General features: G+C 45.6%; 1 protein-coding gene across 1 annotated transcript in view; it reads right to left on the bottom strand.

Annotated features, from left to right (window-relative positions):
• Positions 1-18,825, bottom strand: part of NUP58 (nucleoporin 58) — a 220,622-nt gene that overhangs the window by 48,868 nt on the left and 152,929 nt on the right. The window contains exons 10-12 of the mRNA XM_030200320.1: positions 16,364-16,482; positions 14,221-14,303; positions 1,677-1,878 (exon numbers count right to left, since the gene is read on the bottom strand). Of these exons, the coding sequence (XP_030056180.1) occupies positions 1,677-1,878; positions 14,221-14,303; positions 16,364-16,482 (404 nt within the window). The remainder of the gene's footprint in view (positions 1-1,676; positions 1,879-14,220; positions 14,304-16,363; positions 16,483-18,825) is intronic.

The following is an 18,825-nucleotide window of genomic DNA, read 5'->3' as shown; positions in this document are numbered from 1 at the left end:
ATATATATATATATATATATATATACACACACACACACACACATATATATAGGTCCCCGCGGGGGGGGGGGGGGGGGGGTATATATATATATATACACACACACACACACATATATAGGTCCCCGCGGGGGGTGGGGGGGGCTCCTCTCCTAAATTTGGCTCCTTAAATCTGACCTATTGTAAGCTAAAAATTCATCTTATTTAGGAAATTAAAAATGATGCTTATAATAGAACCGGTAGTGGGAAAGAGTTGAGGGTGGGGATAGAGAGGGGGGGGGGGAGAGTTGGGGGAAGAGGGAGAAAAATTATAAGCTTGATGACATCTCCTATGTATTGATTGAATTATTTGATGTATTGTGTTCAAGTGTTATCAATAAAAATTGATATTAAAAAAAAAAAATGATGCTTATACAATTTAGGCTTCTCATTCATTTGTCTAGATTTAAAAGCCTAATTTATAAGACTAGTGCTGAAAATTAGTGCCAAGCTCCTAAATGTTTTTGTCCACCATAAATCCACTCCTGCTGCCACTCTTCTTTGTGCTCCTAAATTTAGGGCCCTGTTTACTAAGGTGCTCTACCATTTTTAGCGCACACTAAACGCTACAGTCACCCATATGCTTCTATGGGTGACTTCAGTGTTTAGCATGTGCTAAAAACGCTAACACACCCTTAGCGTAGCTTAGTAAACAGGACCCTTAGTTTTGTAAAATTCTGAGTACAAATGTAAATACTCAACCCCCAACAAAATTTCCAAAGAGGCCAATTTAGGACTATAAATCTTTTGAATACCATGCCCATAATATATAAAATGTTATATTTACATTTTCATTAAATGAGCTAGCAAAGCAAGTGGATTCTTGCTACAGTGAATCATTTGTCAGCTTCACACACAACCAATGAAACTGCACAAGACATCATAACATGTACTCTCAAAGAAAATTACATGCCACACAATACTTCAGGTAGTAGACCCGAAAATATCAAGTCCTGTGTGTGACAAGTTTACCGTGTATGATCTTTTTTAACCCCTACATCTGATTTAAATCTCCCTTATTCTCTCAAAAATTCTCACACACAATGTGTTTAATATGTAAAATTAATCAAATTAGGTTAAACTTTGAGGACAATTTAACTGACTGCCTATGAAAGATGATTATCTTGGGCACTGAACAGTAACATTAGGTTACCTTGAAAAAAAATATATCCCCAAAACCATACATACAATATGGAATACCCTTACTAATAAAACTTCAGAGAAGTTCTGCAATTATTACTTAAGGTATAATAAACTGTATGCTACTTTTTATATTCAGAACCTTATATAAAAGACTTTCTTCTTTTATGAAGGAAAAGTAATATGTTCATATTCACTACTTTTCAGCTATTAATATAACCATACATTTGAAAACTTCTATGCACAGTTTGAGATGCACTTTAATAGAGACGGCTCACACTGCAAAGGGTATTTAGAGTAATATAGTACTTATTAACACAAGTGAAGTCACATGATTACCTACAGTCCAGTTATTGCTAAGTCTATCCTGTTTTTTTTTTTATTAGCCAAACTTAAATCTATAAGTTAATATGCTAACACAAAGGAAGACTCAAAGCAGAAGTTTATACATGTTTACTAAAGAGTAACACTAATAATCTATAACTTGAATGCACTCAGACCTGTAGCAGGCTGTTGCTGCTGTGTAAGTGTTGCAGCCATGGCAACGGCTGCTGCATTTGGTATGCTGCTGAAAGGTGTGGGCCCAGTAGTAACTCGCGGGGTGCTCTGCCATTTCTTGGCTTCAATTCGTCTTGCCTCAAACACCTCTGTGGCATCTCCCAAAAATGTTTTCCTGTAGCCAAGGTACTGGTCTTTGAGCATCTAGAGCAAAGTGCATTTTACATATGTTACAACCAATGCAAAAAACACAAATTTAAAACAAAGAACCCCCACACATATATACAGAGCTCTCCAAGAACAGTACTACCATCTTCGGAACGTTAAAAGTAAATGCTATATAGTACTAAGCAAAAGTTAGTAAATTCTAAGTATAAGATCAAGAATTACAAGTTCTTAACATGACTGTACTGTACATCATGGTGGTGATAAATACCAAGTGCGCTGATTTTTTAAAACTGGACTTTTAAGCAATTATTTGTGTGACTTGATTTCACACCAAATATATGTTAAAATAGAGGTTTCTAAGACTCTTGGGCGTGTTTAATTTGTAGACAAAAAAAAAATGGAACTGGAGGGTTGGGCCAGGAAGGAAATGTAGGTGGGGCCAAGCCAAAAGTGAACTTACCCCTACACACAAAATACCTCCTTTGTGGATAGAAAGGAAGCTAGTATATACAAATGCTTGGAAAATTTGTATATTTAATAAAAGCATTTTTAAAATAATCATTAACAGTTGTACAATTTTGCAACATTATGAAAATATTGGACTAATCAGTGTTTTTCTCAACATTTACACATTTGATACTACAGTACTCTCCCAGAAAGTTTTGGCAGCCTAGTGGCATGAAGGAGTAGCTGGGTGGGGATGGAGGAATACTGCACAGTATTATAAAACGTTGTCATTTATACATGCAACACCTCTCTGCAAACACAGATGTTTAAAGTAAATGCATAATCCAGCAAAAGCTGCTTGGGTGATAGTGGGAGAGAAGTGGGGAAGTCCCGAATCAGGACTCCCAATTTTCTTTCCTAAAACGAATCGGCAAATCAATTCAAAATTGTGAATTGGATAGCACTACTCTGTACCTTTTCTAATTCCACTATATCTTTCTTTGAGATGCAGTGACCAGAATTGCACACAGTATTCGAGGTACGGTCAAACCAAGGAGCGATACAATGGCATTATAACATTCTCATTTTTATTTTCCATTCCTTTCCTAATAATTCTTAACTTTCTATTTGAATTATTAGCTGCCGCTGCACACTGAGCAGAGAGTTTCAACATATCAACTATGACACCTGGATCCTTTTCCTGGGTGGTGACTCCTAAGGTGGAACCTTGCATTTCATAGCTATAGTTTGGGTGGTTCTTTCCTACATGCATCAGTTTGCACTTGCTCACATTAAATGTCATCTGCCATTTAGATGTCCAGTCTCCCAGTCTCGTAAGGTCCTCATGTAATTTTTCACAATCCTCTCACAATTTAACAACTTTGAATAACTGTGTCGTCAGCAAATTTACGTCACTAGTTACTCCCATCTAAATCATTTATAAATATATTAAAAAGCAGTGGTCCAAGCACAGACCCCTGGGGAACCACACTATCTACTCTTCTCCATTGAGAATATTGACCATTTAACCCTATTCTCTGTTTTGTATCTTTTAACCAGTTTTTAATCAAAGAGGACATTACTTCCTATCCCCTTACTTTCTAATTTCCTCACGAGTCTCATAAGGTACTTTTGTCCAATGCCTTTTGAAAATCCAGATACACAATATTGACCGGCTCACCGTTATCCACATGTTTATTCACCCCCTCAAAGAAATGTAGCAGATTGGTGAGGCAAGATTTCCCTTCACTAAATCCATGCTTATGTATATGTTCTGCAATTTTGTTTAGAATAGTCTCTACCATTTTGCCCAGCACCAACATCAGGCTCACAGGTCTATAATTTCCCAGAAAATCCTTTGGAACACTTTTTAAAAATTGGCATTACACTGGTCACCCCCCAATCTTCTGGTACCATACTTGATTTTAAAGATAAATTACATATTACTAATAATAGCTCTGAAAGTTTATTTTCCAATTCTATCAATTCTCTGGGATGCATACCATCCAGTCTTCCTCGAGAGCCCCTTCTACCCCTCAGTCATCTAGGGTCCAATTGATTCTTTTACCGGCTTACTATATGTTTTTGTCTCCAATGCAATCTTCTAGGCTCTCAACATCCAGGCCATGACAGCCATGGACTGAGGCTGGGATGAAGAAGACCCCTCATTCTGTTGATGAGTGTAGGAAAACAGTCCAATCTCCATAGTTCCTCGGAGGTTCTTCGGAGGACAACTCAAGAATTGGATGGAACCACACCTGCCTCAACCAGAACACAGCAATGAAGATCATGGTTCCTCTGTCTTGCCTAAGTTTCAGCAAAGTTTTCTCTATCAGAGAGATGGGAGGATACACCATACAGAAGACCTGTTCCCAATACAAAAAGGCATCTGTTGCTAGTCTGTTGTGTGACCCTAGCCTGGAACACTGCTGAGAGACTTTGCTGTTGAGATGAGTGGCAAAAGAGATCCACCGAGGGGGTGCCCCACTCTCAGATCTTGCGGGCAAGGCCCACTCTCACACAACACTCATGCAGCTGCATGACCCTGTCTGACAATCTGTTTTGTTACCCTGTCAGATATGTGGCCTGAAGCACTGTGCTGTGACTGGTCGCCCAAGTCCACATTCTGACTGCCTCCTGACAAAAGGAGTAGGAACCCCCCCCCCCCCCCCCACTTGTTCACATAATACATGCCAACCTGACTGTTTGAATGAGGATAATTTGGTTCAGCAGCTGATCTCTGAAAGCCTTTAGAACATTCCAAACTGTCCAGAGATCCAGCAGACTGATATGCAAAGAGATCTCTTGGGCGGACCAAAGCCCCTTGGAGTGAAGGGGTTCCCCACCCCAAAGTGGATTCAATTGTGGTCAATACTTTCTGTGGTGGATAAATTTGGAATGGTAGTCACAGGGTAAATTGAATCAAATTGTCCAAAGGAGGGAGTGGACCAACTGGGAAGTAATCATGATGACATCTTCTAGATTCCCCTTAGCCTGGGACCACCAGGAAGCTAAAGTCCACTGGGTGCCCTGCAAACAGAGGCGTACCATGGGTAAGACATGAACAGTGGAGGCACAGTGGCCTGCTATCTGTTCCAGACCTGAACAGCAATGGCATTCACTCTTGCCTGTGGCAGGTAGGCCTGAGCCTGTATCGGGTCTTAGCAGGGCTCCTATGAATTGTAACTGCTGTACTGGTTGAAAGAAAGACTTGAGGTAGTTAATTATGAACCCTAGCAGCTGCAGCACCTGAACAGTTCTCTGCATGGACTCCTGAGCACCCTCCTTTGATGTGCTCTTGATCAGCCAGTCATCCAGGTACAAAATTCAAAGTCTTTATAGCAATGCTGCGACTACTACTAAACATTTTGTGAAGAACCTGGGCGAAATAGCAGAATGTGATACGAAAAGTGTGTTTCCCTACACAAAATCTTAGATACTTCCTGTGGTTGGGAAGCAACTGAATGTGTGTAAGTCCATAGCCAATCGTTCGCCTGAATCACGGAGAGAAGGGTGCCCAGGGAACACATCCTGAACTTTTCTTTGACCAGAAACTTATTCAGGCCCCTGAGGTCTAGGATGGGATGTAATCTCCCCAATTTTCTTGGGCACAATGAAATACCTCCCTTCCCTTCTTCCCCTGGTGGGATGAGTTCGAACGCTTTGGCACATAGAAGGGCAGAGAGCTCCTCTGCAAGTACCACCTTGGGCAGTTTGGAGGACATCTGTGCCAGTGGAGTGTGCAACTGTGACAGACAATTTAAAAGAACCCACCAGTGGGAGGTTACTTGGGGATACCTCGTTTGGAAAAAAAATTCAGCCTCCTTCCTACTGGCAAGGTTGTCTGGTACAGCTACTAGGATGGTGGTTATGCTCTCCTGGAGGCAGTCAAGAGCTCGACCCTTGTTTTGACTGGGGACCCGGGCTGAGACTTTTTGGCACGCTGACGAGGGCAAGAGTGTGGGGCTGGGCAGGATGGGAAGGAATACACCTACGCCTTTGAGAGTAGTAGGTGCTCTTTCTAGACCCAGACAAAAATCTCCTAGAGGTGGAATATGCAGGAAGCGGCTACAGAGAAAGGGACTTTATGGTGTCAGAATGTTTCTTAATGAGGTCCATGAACACCGCACCTTGTCCCCAAAAAGATTATCTCCTAGGCACAGAACGTCCAACAATCTTTCCTGAGTGGCTGGTTCGAGGTCAGAAATGCACAGCCATGCCAGTCTATGCATTTCAGCAATCAAAACAGAGAGTCTGGATGCAATATCAAAGATATCAAAACTGCCCCTGGCCAGATATGTCCAGCACTTTGTGGCCAGTTGATGACGCTCTACGGCCTGATCTGATGGGAGAGTGTCCACAAAGTTTAGCACACTCTTCCCTATGGACTTATAAAGTAAATGCTGGTGTAGAGCTGGTAGGTCAGGATGCGGGAAATGAGCATTGAGGCCTGAAACACTTTCCTCCCAAAGGAATCCAGTGCCCTGGCCTCCCTGTCTGGGGGAGCAGAGGCATGAGTCCCGAAGCTCCTGGCTCTTTTGAGAGTGGATTTGACTACCATGGATAGGTGGGGCAGCTGGGCCTTTTCAAATCTGGGAGCTTTCTGGATCCTCTCTATGGAATCCATCTTCTTTGGCACCAACTGAACAGAGAGCGGGGTCTCACAATTCTTCATTTGTGCATCTCTGAGGACGGTGTGGAGGATTACAGTAACCACCTACCTAGGGGGAGGGTCATAGTCCAAGAGTCAGCAAGTCTGTCCTAGGCTCGTCCTTGGTCTCTAGCTTAAACAGGATGGCAACCACCATCTCTTAGTAGCCAGTGAAAGAGAGCACCTCAGATGGAGACTTCCTTCTCTCCTGTGGAGGAGAGGGGTCTGGAAGGACACCATACAATCTCTCTTCTGAGTACGATCTGACTCTCCCTCACTCAGACTCAAGGTCCTCTTCTTGGGAGAAATAAGTCCTCACCTGCCCACGTTTATTGGCAGGTTCAAGCCTCTCAGGGCGTTGAGGTACATGGCCATCACCCTACCTGGGGGAAGCTTCCTCCCCCGATGTCCAGCAGGTCACCACACAGGCAGGATACTTGTGATGCAGACATCGACGGACCAGACTTGGCGCCAAAATTTTTTTTCCTGCTGGACCTCTCTAGCTCCTCTTCTGCATGCACAGGCAGAGGACATAGGAATGAGCCTCATGGTCTGAACCAAGATACTGGAGATATCAGGAATGGTAATCAGTCCACAGATGACCTGATTACACTGTGAACAGCTTTTGAAGCCACTGGGGACCTACTGGGACAAGAAAATGAAAAACAGCCTATGTCGAATCAAATGGCTCAACGGCGAGGGAGAAAGACCTCTCACACCTGAAAAAAAGGTCGATTTAACCTGGCCAGAGCTCATGCCTAAGAAGGTCTCTAGATCCGAAAAATAAAGAAAACTTTAAATTGGGCCAAAAAATGCTAGGGACACTAAAGAGGGTAGGGAAAAAAAAAAATCAAGAAAGGAAGCAAAAATACAAGGTAAGGCAATAAATACAGTTAGATGTGCTGAGAAAAGACCACAAATGTGAGCTCCCTGCTCTGTGGAACACTGAAGACTGCTGGTCCCATGCTTGCACGTCAGGCGGGAAGGCACCCACACATGCGCGGTGGGATACTGCCAAAGGCCTCTTAAAGAGATAGCATACTGGGCAGCGTCTGGCTGCATCAGTGGACGTCACCCAGTTGTGAGAATATGGCCTGCTTGTCCTAAGAGAAAATTTGGTTATACAAATCACTAGCACAGTTTCACATGGCATTATAGTAGAGGCACTGGTGATTTCAAAAAAATGTCCCTGACTTGATCAACACAAAAGAAAAATTCTTACCCCCGCCCCCCCAACTAAGCCACACAGCAATGCTGACAGGGCCCATTCAAAGTGAATGGGCTGTGTCGGCATTAACGGACAGACAGCCACTAGCGCTGCTTAGTAAAGGGGAGGGGGGGGGGGGGGGGTTAGTATGGCTGATAAAGAAAAGGCAGTAAAGCGAATGCTACATACCTGTAGAAGGTATTCTCCGAGGACAGCAGGCTGATTGTTCTCACTGATGGGTGACGTCTACGGCAGCCCCTCCAATCGGAATCTTCACTAGCAAAATCCTTTGCTAGCCCTCGCGCGCCAATGCACACTGCGCATGCGCGGCCGTCTTCCCGCCCGAAACCGGCTCGTGCCGGCCAGTCTCATATGTAGCAAGACAAAGAGAAGGGAAGACACAACTCCAAAGGGGAGGCAGGCGGGTGTGTGAGAACAATCAGCCTGCTGTCCTCGGAGAATACCTTCTACAGGTATGTAGCATTCGCTTTCTCCGAGGACAAGCAGGCTGCTTGTTCTCACTGATGGGGTATCCCTAGCCCCCAGGCTCACTCAAAACAACAACCATGGTCAATTGGGCCTCGCAACGGCGAGGACATAACTGAGATTGACCTAACAATTTATCCAACTAACTGAGAGTGCAGCCTGGAACAGAATAAACATGGGCCTAGGGGGGTGGAGTCGGATTCTAAACCCCGAACAGATTCTGAAGCACTGACTGCCCGAACCGACTGTCGCGTCGGGTATCCTGCTGCAGGCAGTAATGAGATGTGAATGTGTGGACAGATGACCACGTCGCAGCTTTGCAAATCTCTTCAATACTGGCTGACTTCAAGTGGGCTACCGACGCTGCCATGGCTCTAACATTATGAGCCGTGACATGACCCTCAAGAGCCAGCCCAGCCTGGGCGTAAGTGAAGGAAATGCAATCTGCTAGCCAATTGGATATGGTGCGTTTCCCCACAGCCACTCCCCTCCTGTTGGGATCAAAAGAAACAATTGGGCGGACTGTCTGTTGGGCTGTGTCCGCTCCAGATAGAAGGCCAATGCTCTCTTGCAGTCCAATGTGTGCAGCTGACGTTCAGCAGGGCAGGAATGAGGACGGGGAAAGAATGTTGGCAAGACAATTGACTGGTTCAGATGGAACTCCGACACAACCTTTGCCAAGAACTTAGGGTGAGTGCGGAGTACTACTCTGTTATGATGAAATTTGGTGTAAGGGGCCTGGGAAGCTCACTGACTCTACGAGCTGAAGTAACTGCCACCAAGAAAATGACCTTCCAGGTCAAGTACTTCAGATGGCAGGAATTCAGTGGCTCAAAAGGAGGTTTCATCAGCTGGGTGAGAACGACATTGAGATCCCATGACACTGTAGGAGGCTTCACAGGGGGCTTTGACAAAAGCAAACCTCTCATGAAGCGAACAACTAAAGGCTGTCCTGAGATCGGCTTACCTTCCACACGGTAATGGTATGCACTGATTGCACTAAGGTGAACCCTTACAGAGTTGGTCTTGAGACCAGACTCAGACAAGTGCAGAAGGTATTCAAGCAGGGTCTGTGTAGGACAAGAGCGAGGATCTAGGGCCTTGCTGTCACACCAGACGGCAAACCTCCTCCATAGAAAGAAGTAACTCCTCTTAGTGGAATCTTTCCTGGAAGCAAGCAAGATGCGGGAGACACCCTCTGACAGACCCAAAGAGGCAAAGTCTACGCTCTCAACATCCAGGCCGTGAGAGCCAGGGACCGGAGGTTGGGATGCAGAAGCGCCCCTTCGTCCTGTGTGATGAGGGTCGGAAAACACTCCAATCTCCACGGTTCTTCGGAGGACAACTCCAGAAGAAGAGGGAACCAGATCTGACACGGCCAAAAAGGAGCAATCAGAATCATGGTGCCTCGGTCTTGCTTGAGTTTCAACAAAGTCTTCCCCACCAGAGGTATGGGAGGATAAGCATACAGCAGACCCTCCCCCCAGTCCAGGAGGAAGGCATCCGATGCCAGTCTGCCGTGGGCCTGAAGCCTGGAACAGAACTGAGGGACTTTGTGGTTGGCACGAGATGCGAAGAGATCTACCAAGGGGGTGCCCCACAACTGGAAGATCTGTCACACTACACGGGAATTGAGCGACCACTCGTGAGGTTGCATAATCCTGCTCAACCTGTCGGCCAGACTGTTGTTTACGCCTGCCAGATATGTGGCTTGGAGCACCATGCCGTGACGGCGAGCCCAGAGCCACGTGCTGACGGCTTCCTGACACAGGGGGCGAGATCCGGTGCCCCCCTGCTTGCTGATGTAATACATGGCAACCTGGTTGTCTGTCTGAATTTGAATAATTTGGTGGGACAGCCGATCTCTGAAAGCCTTCAGAGCGTTCCAGACCGCTCGTAACTCCAGAAGATTGATCTGCAGATCGTGTTCCTGGAGGGACCAGCTTCCTTGGGTGTGAAGCCCATCGACATGAGCTCCCCACCCCAGGAGAGACGCATCCGTGGTCAGCACTTTTTGTGGCTGAGGAATTTGGAAAGGACGTCCCAGAGTCAAATTGGACCAAATCGTCCACCAATACAGGGATTTGAGAAAACTCGTGGACAGGTGGATCACGTCTTCTAGATCCCCAGCAGCCTGAAACCATTGGGAAGCTAGGGTCCATTGGGCAGATCTCATGTGAAGGCGGCCCATGGGAGTCACATGAACTGTGGAGGCCATGTGGCCCAGCAATCTCAACATCTGCAGAGCTGTGATCTGCTGGGACGCTCGCACCCGCGAGACGAGGGACAACAAGTTGTTGGCTCTCGTCTCTGGGAGATAGGCGCGAGCCGTCCGAGAATCCAGCAGAGCTATGAATTCGAGTTTCTGCACTGGGAGAAGGTGGGACTTTGGATAATTTATCACAAACCCCAGTAGCTCCAGGAGGCGAATAGTCATCTGCATGGACTGTAGAGCTCCTGCCTCGGATGTGTTCTTCACCAGCCAATCGTCGAGATATGGGAACACGTGTACCCCCAGTCTGCGAAGTGCCGCTGCTACTACAGCCAAGCACTTCGTGAACACTCTGGGCGCAGAGGCGAGCCCAAAGGGTAGCACACAGTACTGGAAGTGACGTGTGCCCAGCTGAAATCGCAGATACTGTCTGTGAGCTGGCAGTATCGGGATGTGTGTGTAGGCGTCCTTCAAGTCCAGAGAGCATAGCCAATCATTTTCCTGAATCATGGGGAGAAGGGTGCCCAGGGAAAGCATCCTGAACTTTTCTTTGACCAGATATTTGTTCAGGGCCCTTAGGTCTAGGATGGGACGCATCCCCCCAGTTTTCTTTTCCACAAGGAAGTACCTGGAATAGAATCCCAGCCCTTCTTGCCTGGATGGCACGGGCTTGACCGCATTGGCGCTGAGAAGGGCGGAGAGTTCCTCTGCAAGTACCTGCTTGTGCTGGAAGCTGTAAGACTGAGCTCCCGGTGGACAATTTGGAGGTTTTGAGGCCAAATTGAGGGTGTATCCTTGCCAGACTATTTGGAGAACCCACTGATCGGAGGTTATGAGAGGCCACCTTTGGTGAAAAGCTTTCAACCTCCCTCCGACTGGCAGGTCGCCTGGCACTGACACTTGGATGGCGGCTATGCTCTGCTGGAGCCAGTCAAAAGCTCGTCCCTTGCTTTTGCTGGGGAGCCGAGGGGCCTTGCTGAGGCGCACGCTACTACTACTACTACTACTATTTAGCATTTCTATAGCGCTACAAGGCATACGCAGCGCTGTACGAGAGCGAGCGCGCTGGGGCTTAGCCTGGACCGCAGGCTGTCGAGAAGGAGGATTGTACCTACGCTTACCAGAAGAGTAGGGAACAGTCCTCCTTCCCCAAAAAAATCGTCTACCTGTAGAGGTAGAAGCTGAACGCTGCCGGCGGGAGAACTTGTCGAAAGCGGTATCCCGCTGGTGGAGCTGCTCTACCACCTGCTCGACTTTTTCTCCAAAAATGTTATCCGCACGGCAAGGCGAGTCCGCAATCCGCTGCTGGAGTCTATTCTCTAGGTCGGAGGCACGCAGCCATGAGAGTCTGCGCATCACCACACCTTGAGCAGCGGCCCTGGACGCAACATCAAAGGTGTCATACACCCCTCTGGCCAGGAATTTTCTGCACGCCTTCAGCTGCCTGACCACCTCCTGAAAAGGCTTGGCTTGCTCAGGGGGGAGCTTATCCACCAAGCCCGCCAACTGCCGCACATTATTCCGCATGTGTATGCTTGTGTAGAGCTGGTAAGACTGAATTTTGGCCACGAGCATAGAGGAATGGTAGGCCTTCCTCCCAAAGGAGTCTAAGGTTCTAGAGTCCTTGCCCGGGGGCGCCGAAGCATGCTCCCTAGAACTCTTAGCCTTCTTTAGGGCCAAATCCACAACTCCAGAGTCGAGAGGCAACTGAGTGCGCATCAGCTCTGGGTCCCCATGGATCTGGTACTGGGACTCGATCTTCTTGGGAATGTGGGGATTACTTAATGGCTTGGTCCAGTTCGCCAGCAATGTCTTTTTGAGGACATGATGCATGGGTACTGTGGACGCTTCCTTAGGTGGAGAAGGATAGTCCAGGAGCTCAAACATTTCAGCCCTGGGCTCGTCCTCCACAACCACCGGGAAGGGGATGGCCGTAGACATCTCCCGGACAAAGGAAGCGAAAGACAGACTCTCGGGAGGAGAAAGCTGCCTTTCAGGAGAGGGAGTGGGATCAGAAGGAAGACCATCAGACTCCTCGTCAGAGAAATATCTGATGTCCTCCTCCTCCTCCCACGAGGCCTCACCATCGGTATCAGACACAAGTTCACGAACCTGTGTCTGAAGCCGTGCCCGGCTCGACTCCGTGGAACCACGGCCACGGTGGGAGCGTCGAGAGGTAGACTCCCTCGCCCGCACCGGCGAAGCTCCCTCCGCCGACGTCGTCGGGGAGCCTTCCTGTGAGGCTACCGCAGTCGGTACCGCTTGTCGGAGACCTCACCCCGGGCAAGGGGCCAGCCGGCTCCTCGCTCGACGGTACCGGTGGCGCAAGCACCCCCGGTACCGGAGGGGAAGGGCGCAACAGCTCTCCCAGGATCTCTGGGAGAACGGCCCAGAGACTCTCGTGCAGAGCGGCTGTGGAGAAAGACATGGAAGCCGATGCAGGTGTCAATGTCAGAGTCTGTTCCGGGCGTGGAGGCTGTTCCGGGCTGTCCATAGTGGAGCGCATCGACACCTCTTGAACAGAGGGTGAGCGGTCCTCTCGGTGCTGATGCCTGCTGGGTGCCGACTCCCTCGGCGACCCAGAGCTCTCGGTGCCAACACGGGAAGGAAACCGGTGTCGATGCTTCTTCGACTTCTTGGGACGAAGCATGTCACCGGAGCTTCCCGGCACCGACGAGGAGGACGTAGAATCCAGCCGTCGCTTCCTCGGGGCCGAGGCCGAATAAGGACGGTCTCGGGGGGCTGTACCGCAGGAGCCCTCAGGGTAGGGGGAGACCCACCCGAAGGCTCACCGCCACCAGCAGGGGAATGGACAGCCCTCACCTGCACTCCAGACGAAGCACCACCGTCCGACGACATCAGCAGACGAGGAGGTCCCGGTACCGCCGACGCAGCCTTTCCGATGTCTCAGCCCCGATGCAGAGGGTCGATGCCTCGATACACTCGATGCAATCGCGGCCAAGGATGAAGGTCTGGATGCTGGCGACGTCGATGCACTCGATACTCCCGGTGCCGATGAAGAGCCCGAGAACAAAACGTTCCACTGGGCCAATCTCGCTACCTGAGTCCGCTTTTGTAAAAGAGAGCACAGACTACAGGCCTGCGGGCGGTGCCTAGCCCCCAGACACTGAAGACACGACGCGTGTCTATCAGTGACCGAGATTACCCGGGTGCACTGGGTGCACTTCTTGAAGCCGCTGGGAGACTTCGATGTCATGGGCGGAAAAATCGCGCCAGCGAGATCAAAACTCGTAATGGCGAAGATGGCACCACAAAAAGGGGAAGAAAAACTTCGAACCGAGGCCTCAAAGGGGCCTACCCCGACGACGAAAGAAAACTTCACGGGGCAAAAACTAGAAATATAGGAAGGGGAACAGACCGAAAGGGTCTCCTTCCGAAAGGATTTTTTTTTTTTTTTTTTAATAGCGAAGTCCAAAAAAGACGCGCGAGGTCGACTTTCGGGGCGCGAACGGCGTAAACACAACCGTACCGAGCGCGGACAAAAGAAGACTGGCCGGCACGGGCGGGAAGACGGCCGCGCATGCGCGGTGCGCATCGGCATGCGAGGGCTAGCAAAGGATTTTGCTAGTGAAGATTCCGATTGGAGGGGCTGCCGTGGACGTCACCCATCAGTGAGAACAAGCAGCCTGCTTGTCCTCGGAGAATACACAATTCAATCTGCGGAGCTACCAAAGCTGATGATTAAATAAGAATATATGTTATTCTGGCACGAAGATCACTTTACTACTAATCTACTACTAACTAATCATTTCTACAGCACTACTAGATGTACGCAGCGCTGTACACATTATATGCAGGTACTTTAGAATTATCCAAGAGCCATAACTTTATACAATGGTAAAGTAAAGGACTTACCTTTACATTTTCATGTATTGATTGAAGTTGAGCAGCTAAAGCTACAAATGTTTGGTAAAGCTTCTGCATTGCCAAAGACAAATCTGTAGAATTATAATGAAATTGATATTCAGCTTGTACATATTTGTTTTTCATTCTGTTTACAACTTCACATTTACAAATCACTTTCTGAATAAGTGGTTAAATTCCTGTATTCCACTGTTCCTAGGACTTCCTGGTCATACCTATTTAGTTTTGCAGTTAACATTCAGTTCTTACTCTATTTGTAGTTGCTCTGTGAAACTGCAGTCTTGAACTAAAGCACTTGACTTTTAGATAAAATCACAGCCCATTCTGATATAATGTTATAAGATAAACAATAAAAGGCTAAATTTAAAAAAAAACCTTTTAACTCAGCAACAATTAAGTAAAAAGTGATGTTAAGTGCATTTGTTTCCTACCAGTCATTTCCTGTGGCCAACATACCTGTTATACTATCCTATTATCCCAGTTCCTGACTTCAGGGATCTAGTTCCTAGTTTTCTGCCATGCCTGTATCTTTGCCAGTGATTCAACCTACTGCCCAAGTACCTGTACTGGTGTGCATCCATTTAATTCTGCTCAATAGCAACATCAAGAACTGATGAAATCTAGGCAATGCTCAATAAAATAAGCTTTCAAATCATTTACTGATACAGGATATCACCGCTAAAGATTGTGGTTTACAATAGCAAGGTAACGGGACACAAAGAAACTCCATGATAAAATAGGAAAGATCACAGTCAAACAGAAGAAAGAGAATATCCATACAAATCATGAAGGCAAAGCCCACCTAACTGCCAAACCCCGCCTGGTCCCCATAGGCCATTAATTAAAAAAAAAAAAAAAAAAAAGTCTTCAGCAATTTCTTAACCCTTTAGTGTCCAATGTTCCCATCAATCTGTTCCCATATGGCTTATTACGGGAACCCTGGACACTAAAGGGGTTATATATTGTTTTAAACATGGTTTGACCAAGATAAACACTGGCGATTTGAGTTCAGCATCGAACAAAAAAAGCACCATCCTGGGAAAGTGGGGGATAGCAAAAGCAGATGTTGTGAGCATAAAATAGGGATTTAGGCAAGAGGATAGGGGATTAGGTGGTGAGGGAGAGGTAGGAACGGAAGGGGTGGATTTGGCAAAGGGATGATGGAAGGTCAGAAACTGCTCAGTGAAGAGGCTTAGAGAAACAAAATGTCTGATAGCTCAAACAATACCACTGCTGCAATGAGCGCTATAGTTAAGGTAAGGGACATTGAATGTTAAAGGTTTAACCTCACCTCAGTAAAAAAAATTTCTTTTAGGGAAATCAAACACTGGAAATGGGATATCACCTTTATACAGGTAATCAATAGAAACAAAATAAAACATGAAAAAGAAAATAAGATGATACCTTTTTTTATTGGACATAACTTAGTACATTTCTTGATTAGCTTTCAAAGGTTGCCCTTCTTCCTCAGATCGGAAAACCTTCGAAAGCTAATCAAGAAATGTACTAAGTTATGTCCAATAAAAAAAGGTATCTTTTTCATGTTTTATTTTGTTTTATTTCTATTGATTACCTTTAAAAGTGGACTAATACGGCTACCACACCTATCTACCTTTATACAGGAAACTCATAAGCAAATGAAAAGTTAAAGGCTAGCGAATGACAGCATGTATACCCAAATAACCTGGTGTTCTAGTAGGGAAGACAAGACTGCAGGTGTTGCCATAGTGTGGGTAGTTTACTATACCAGCCTTTGAAAAAAAATACATGTAGAGATTTACATCTACTTTTTCCTGTAGGAACTTCAGAAAGAACTACGTATGCTGCTCTGAAAGTCTAGAACTATGCACGATACCTTTTCTGACTTAACTGCCTCCATTGGAATACCTCTGCACTATATGCAGATAAAATGCTATACACATTTTTACCCACATGAAGACCAAGCAACTCTCAGCAAGTCCCATTCTGTAGGTTTTACCTGTTCAAATGGTTGTGAAACTTTCCTTGTGTTAGTTTGATTATCCTTTTGCACAATGTTGGCTTTACATACCATAAAAAACACACACTGGATTTCTAAGCAAATTTTTTATGTAACAGTTTTATCAAAGGACAATTTTGTTTAACATTAAGTTACCTTGTGGAGTTAAATGTGAATTGTTAGCTTGAGTGGCAAGATGATTTTCAAGCTCTTCAATTTGTTGTCTGTACTGCTGTAACTGTACTTCGAACTGTTCAACCAATGTTCTGAAATAACTAGATAAATTCACATTATAAAGTCAGTTTACAGTTTGCTCAAATATTTTCTTGACAACCTTGCCAACAGAATTACTAACTAGCATGTTTTGCCATGGAAAACAATATGAAACAATTGCCTACTTTCAAGATTCATATAAAATCAAGGTTGTCATGGCAAGTTGCAAAAACTTCCTGTTTGGGGATTAAACACACATTCACTCACTAACTCATTTTCCTATGACCAGAACTGTTCCTTCATATTTCCTCTGGACTTCTAACATACCTTAATGTTATAAGAGGCATCCTTCTGTTTTTAAGAGTTTATATTAGATTGATTTTACATTAAAAGGTGAACTGCAACTTTAGTAGAATGCCCATTAAAAAGCTTCTTGAAACCCAGCATCAAACATAAGCAAGCTAGAGGCCCAAAAGGTTATGCAACTTTCACTGCTCAACCAAAGCTCCAATGCATCCAGGTGTCTTTCATCTAGCAATATGTTAGGCAGTTGCAGTCCACTTATGTTTTTATGAAACTTTAACCGCAACAGAATCAAATAAAATATGCAAGGCCTTCTAGAAATTCTAAAAGCTACTATAGAGTAAGAGATTAAGAAGAACATCTCTATCCCTAATGATTATTTACCTTTTGGCAGGTCTCTCAACTATAAGGAAGTCAGTAAAACGATGTTACTCACTTGTAATATGTGTTCTCCAAGAAAAGCAGTTTAAATTCAATAGAGCCATGCCATTGATTATGCAGCTACGTTGGTTACCAGTGCAGGAACGCATTGTTTTTAAACTATGTCTGTTTTTTTGTTTTTATTGTACAGAGTCACCTGTTTAGACAACTAATCTTATTCAATCAACAGTTAGAAACACCTGTCCTGGATCTAGATGTTTTTTAATTCTTCATTATCCAGATACAAAAAGGTGGTGTACAAGAAATGTTTATCTTCCTCATTTGCATGTCAGGCAGCTAGCAACTGGAACGAATTACCTGTAGAAATTAGAGCTCAACCTAATTATGCTGCATTCCGTATACTGCTGAAGACTTTCTTATTTAGAAAATATCTTGAGTATAAAATTATCTTTTTTGGCTATATTTCACTGGCTTGTAATGTTCCTGAGGTTTGCCCACTATTTTTAATTATGTAAGCCACACTGAACTTTGATTGCAAGTGTGGGATATAAATGTTATGTGATAACGCAACTCTTCCTCTTTCTGATTCACAAATGTGTCTGTAACACATGAACCTTATTCTACCATAACACCACTTTGTACTTGTTCTTTACCAGCTGGCGAACCCCCTACGGTCTATGTAAGCCACAATAAGCCTGCTAATAGGTGGGAAAATGTGGGATACAAATGTAACAAATAAATAAAAATAGTAATAAATAATAATAAAAATCTGGACAAGGTCATCCTACGAGCCCATAGCAGAGACGATCCTTAGTGTACTGTATTCTAGAAGCTTCTGATGCCATTGATCACACATGCTTGCGCATAGTCCCACCTGCCATTGCACAGGATTAGGTAGTTTAATAGACTAGATAACAGAATGCAACTCCTAGAGGAGGAAGGCAAGGATGTGAGAATATGTCCTGCTGTCCTCAAGAGAACACTTGTTACAGGTAACTTCACTTTCTCAGATGGAGGAGTGGGAGGAGTGGCCTAGTGGTTAGGGTGGTGGACTTTGGTCCTGGGGAGCTGAGGAACTGAGTTCGATTTCCACTTCAGGCACAGGCAGCTCCTTGTGACTCTGGGCAAGTCACTTAACCCTCCATTGCCCCATGTAAGCCGCATTGAGCCTGCCATGAGTGGGAAAGCGTGGGGTACAAATGTAACAAACAAAAAAAACAGGACAACATACTGTCACATCTGAGAATCTCTTGGTACCAGGTTGTCCAAAGCAAAAAGGAGAAATAAAAATCAACTATAACATGCCCACAACTAGCTGGGCAAGGAACAGTTTCTTCATGCCACTTATTTTATTTTTGGAACAGCCTGGAAAAAGAAACACAATGTGCCTGATGAGAGGAGTTGGATTCTAGACACCAAATAAACCCTGAAAGACTGACTGACCAAAATGGCTATCATGCTGAGATTGCTGCTCCCTGCTTAAGACAATAATGAGATATGAATATGTGAACAGAAGACGTCACAGCTTTGAAAATCTCTATGGGGTTTGATCTCAGGTGGCTGTGACATAAGCTATGACATGACCCTCCGGATTCAGCCCAGCCTGGGGATAAGGAGATGCAATCTGCTAACCAACTGGACAGCATGCGTTTATAAGATCCTGTACCCACCTGCTTGTTTATACAGAACATTGCAACCTGGTTGACTTGTTTGAATGAGAA

The sequence above is a fragment of the Microcaecilia unicolor genome, chromosome 4 (genome assembly GCF_901765095.1).
Source record: "Microcaecilia unicolor chromosome 4, aMicUni1.1, whole genome shotgun sequence".
NCBI classification, from domain to species: domain Eukaryota; kingdom Metazoa; phylum Chordata; class Amphibia; order Gymnophiona; family Siphonopidae; genus Microcaecilia; species Microcaecilia unicolor.
Note: the sequence above shows the minus strand (reverse complement) of the source record. Positions and strands in the feature narration are given on the sequence as shown.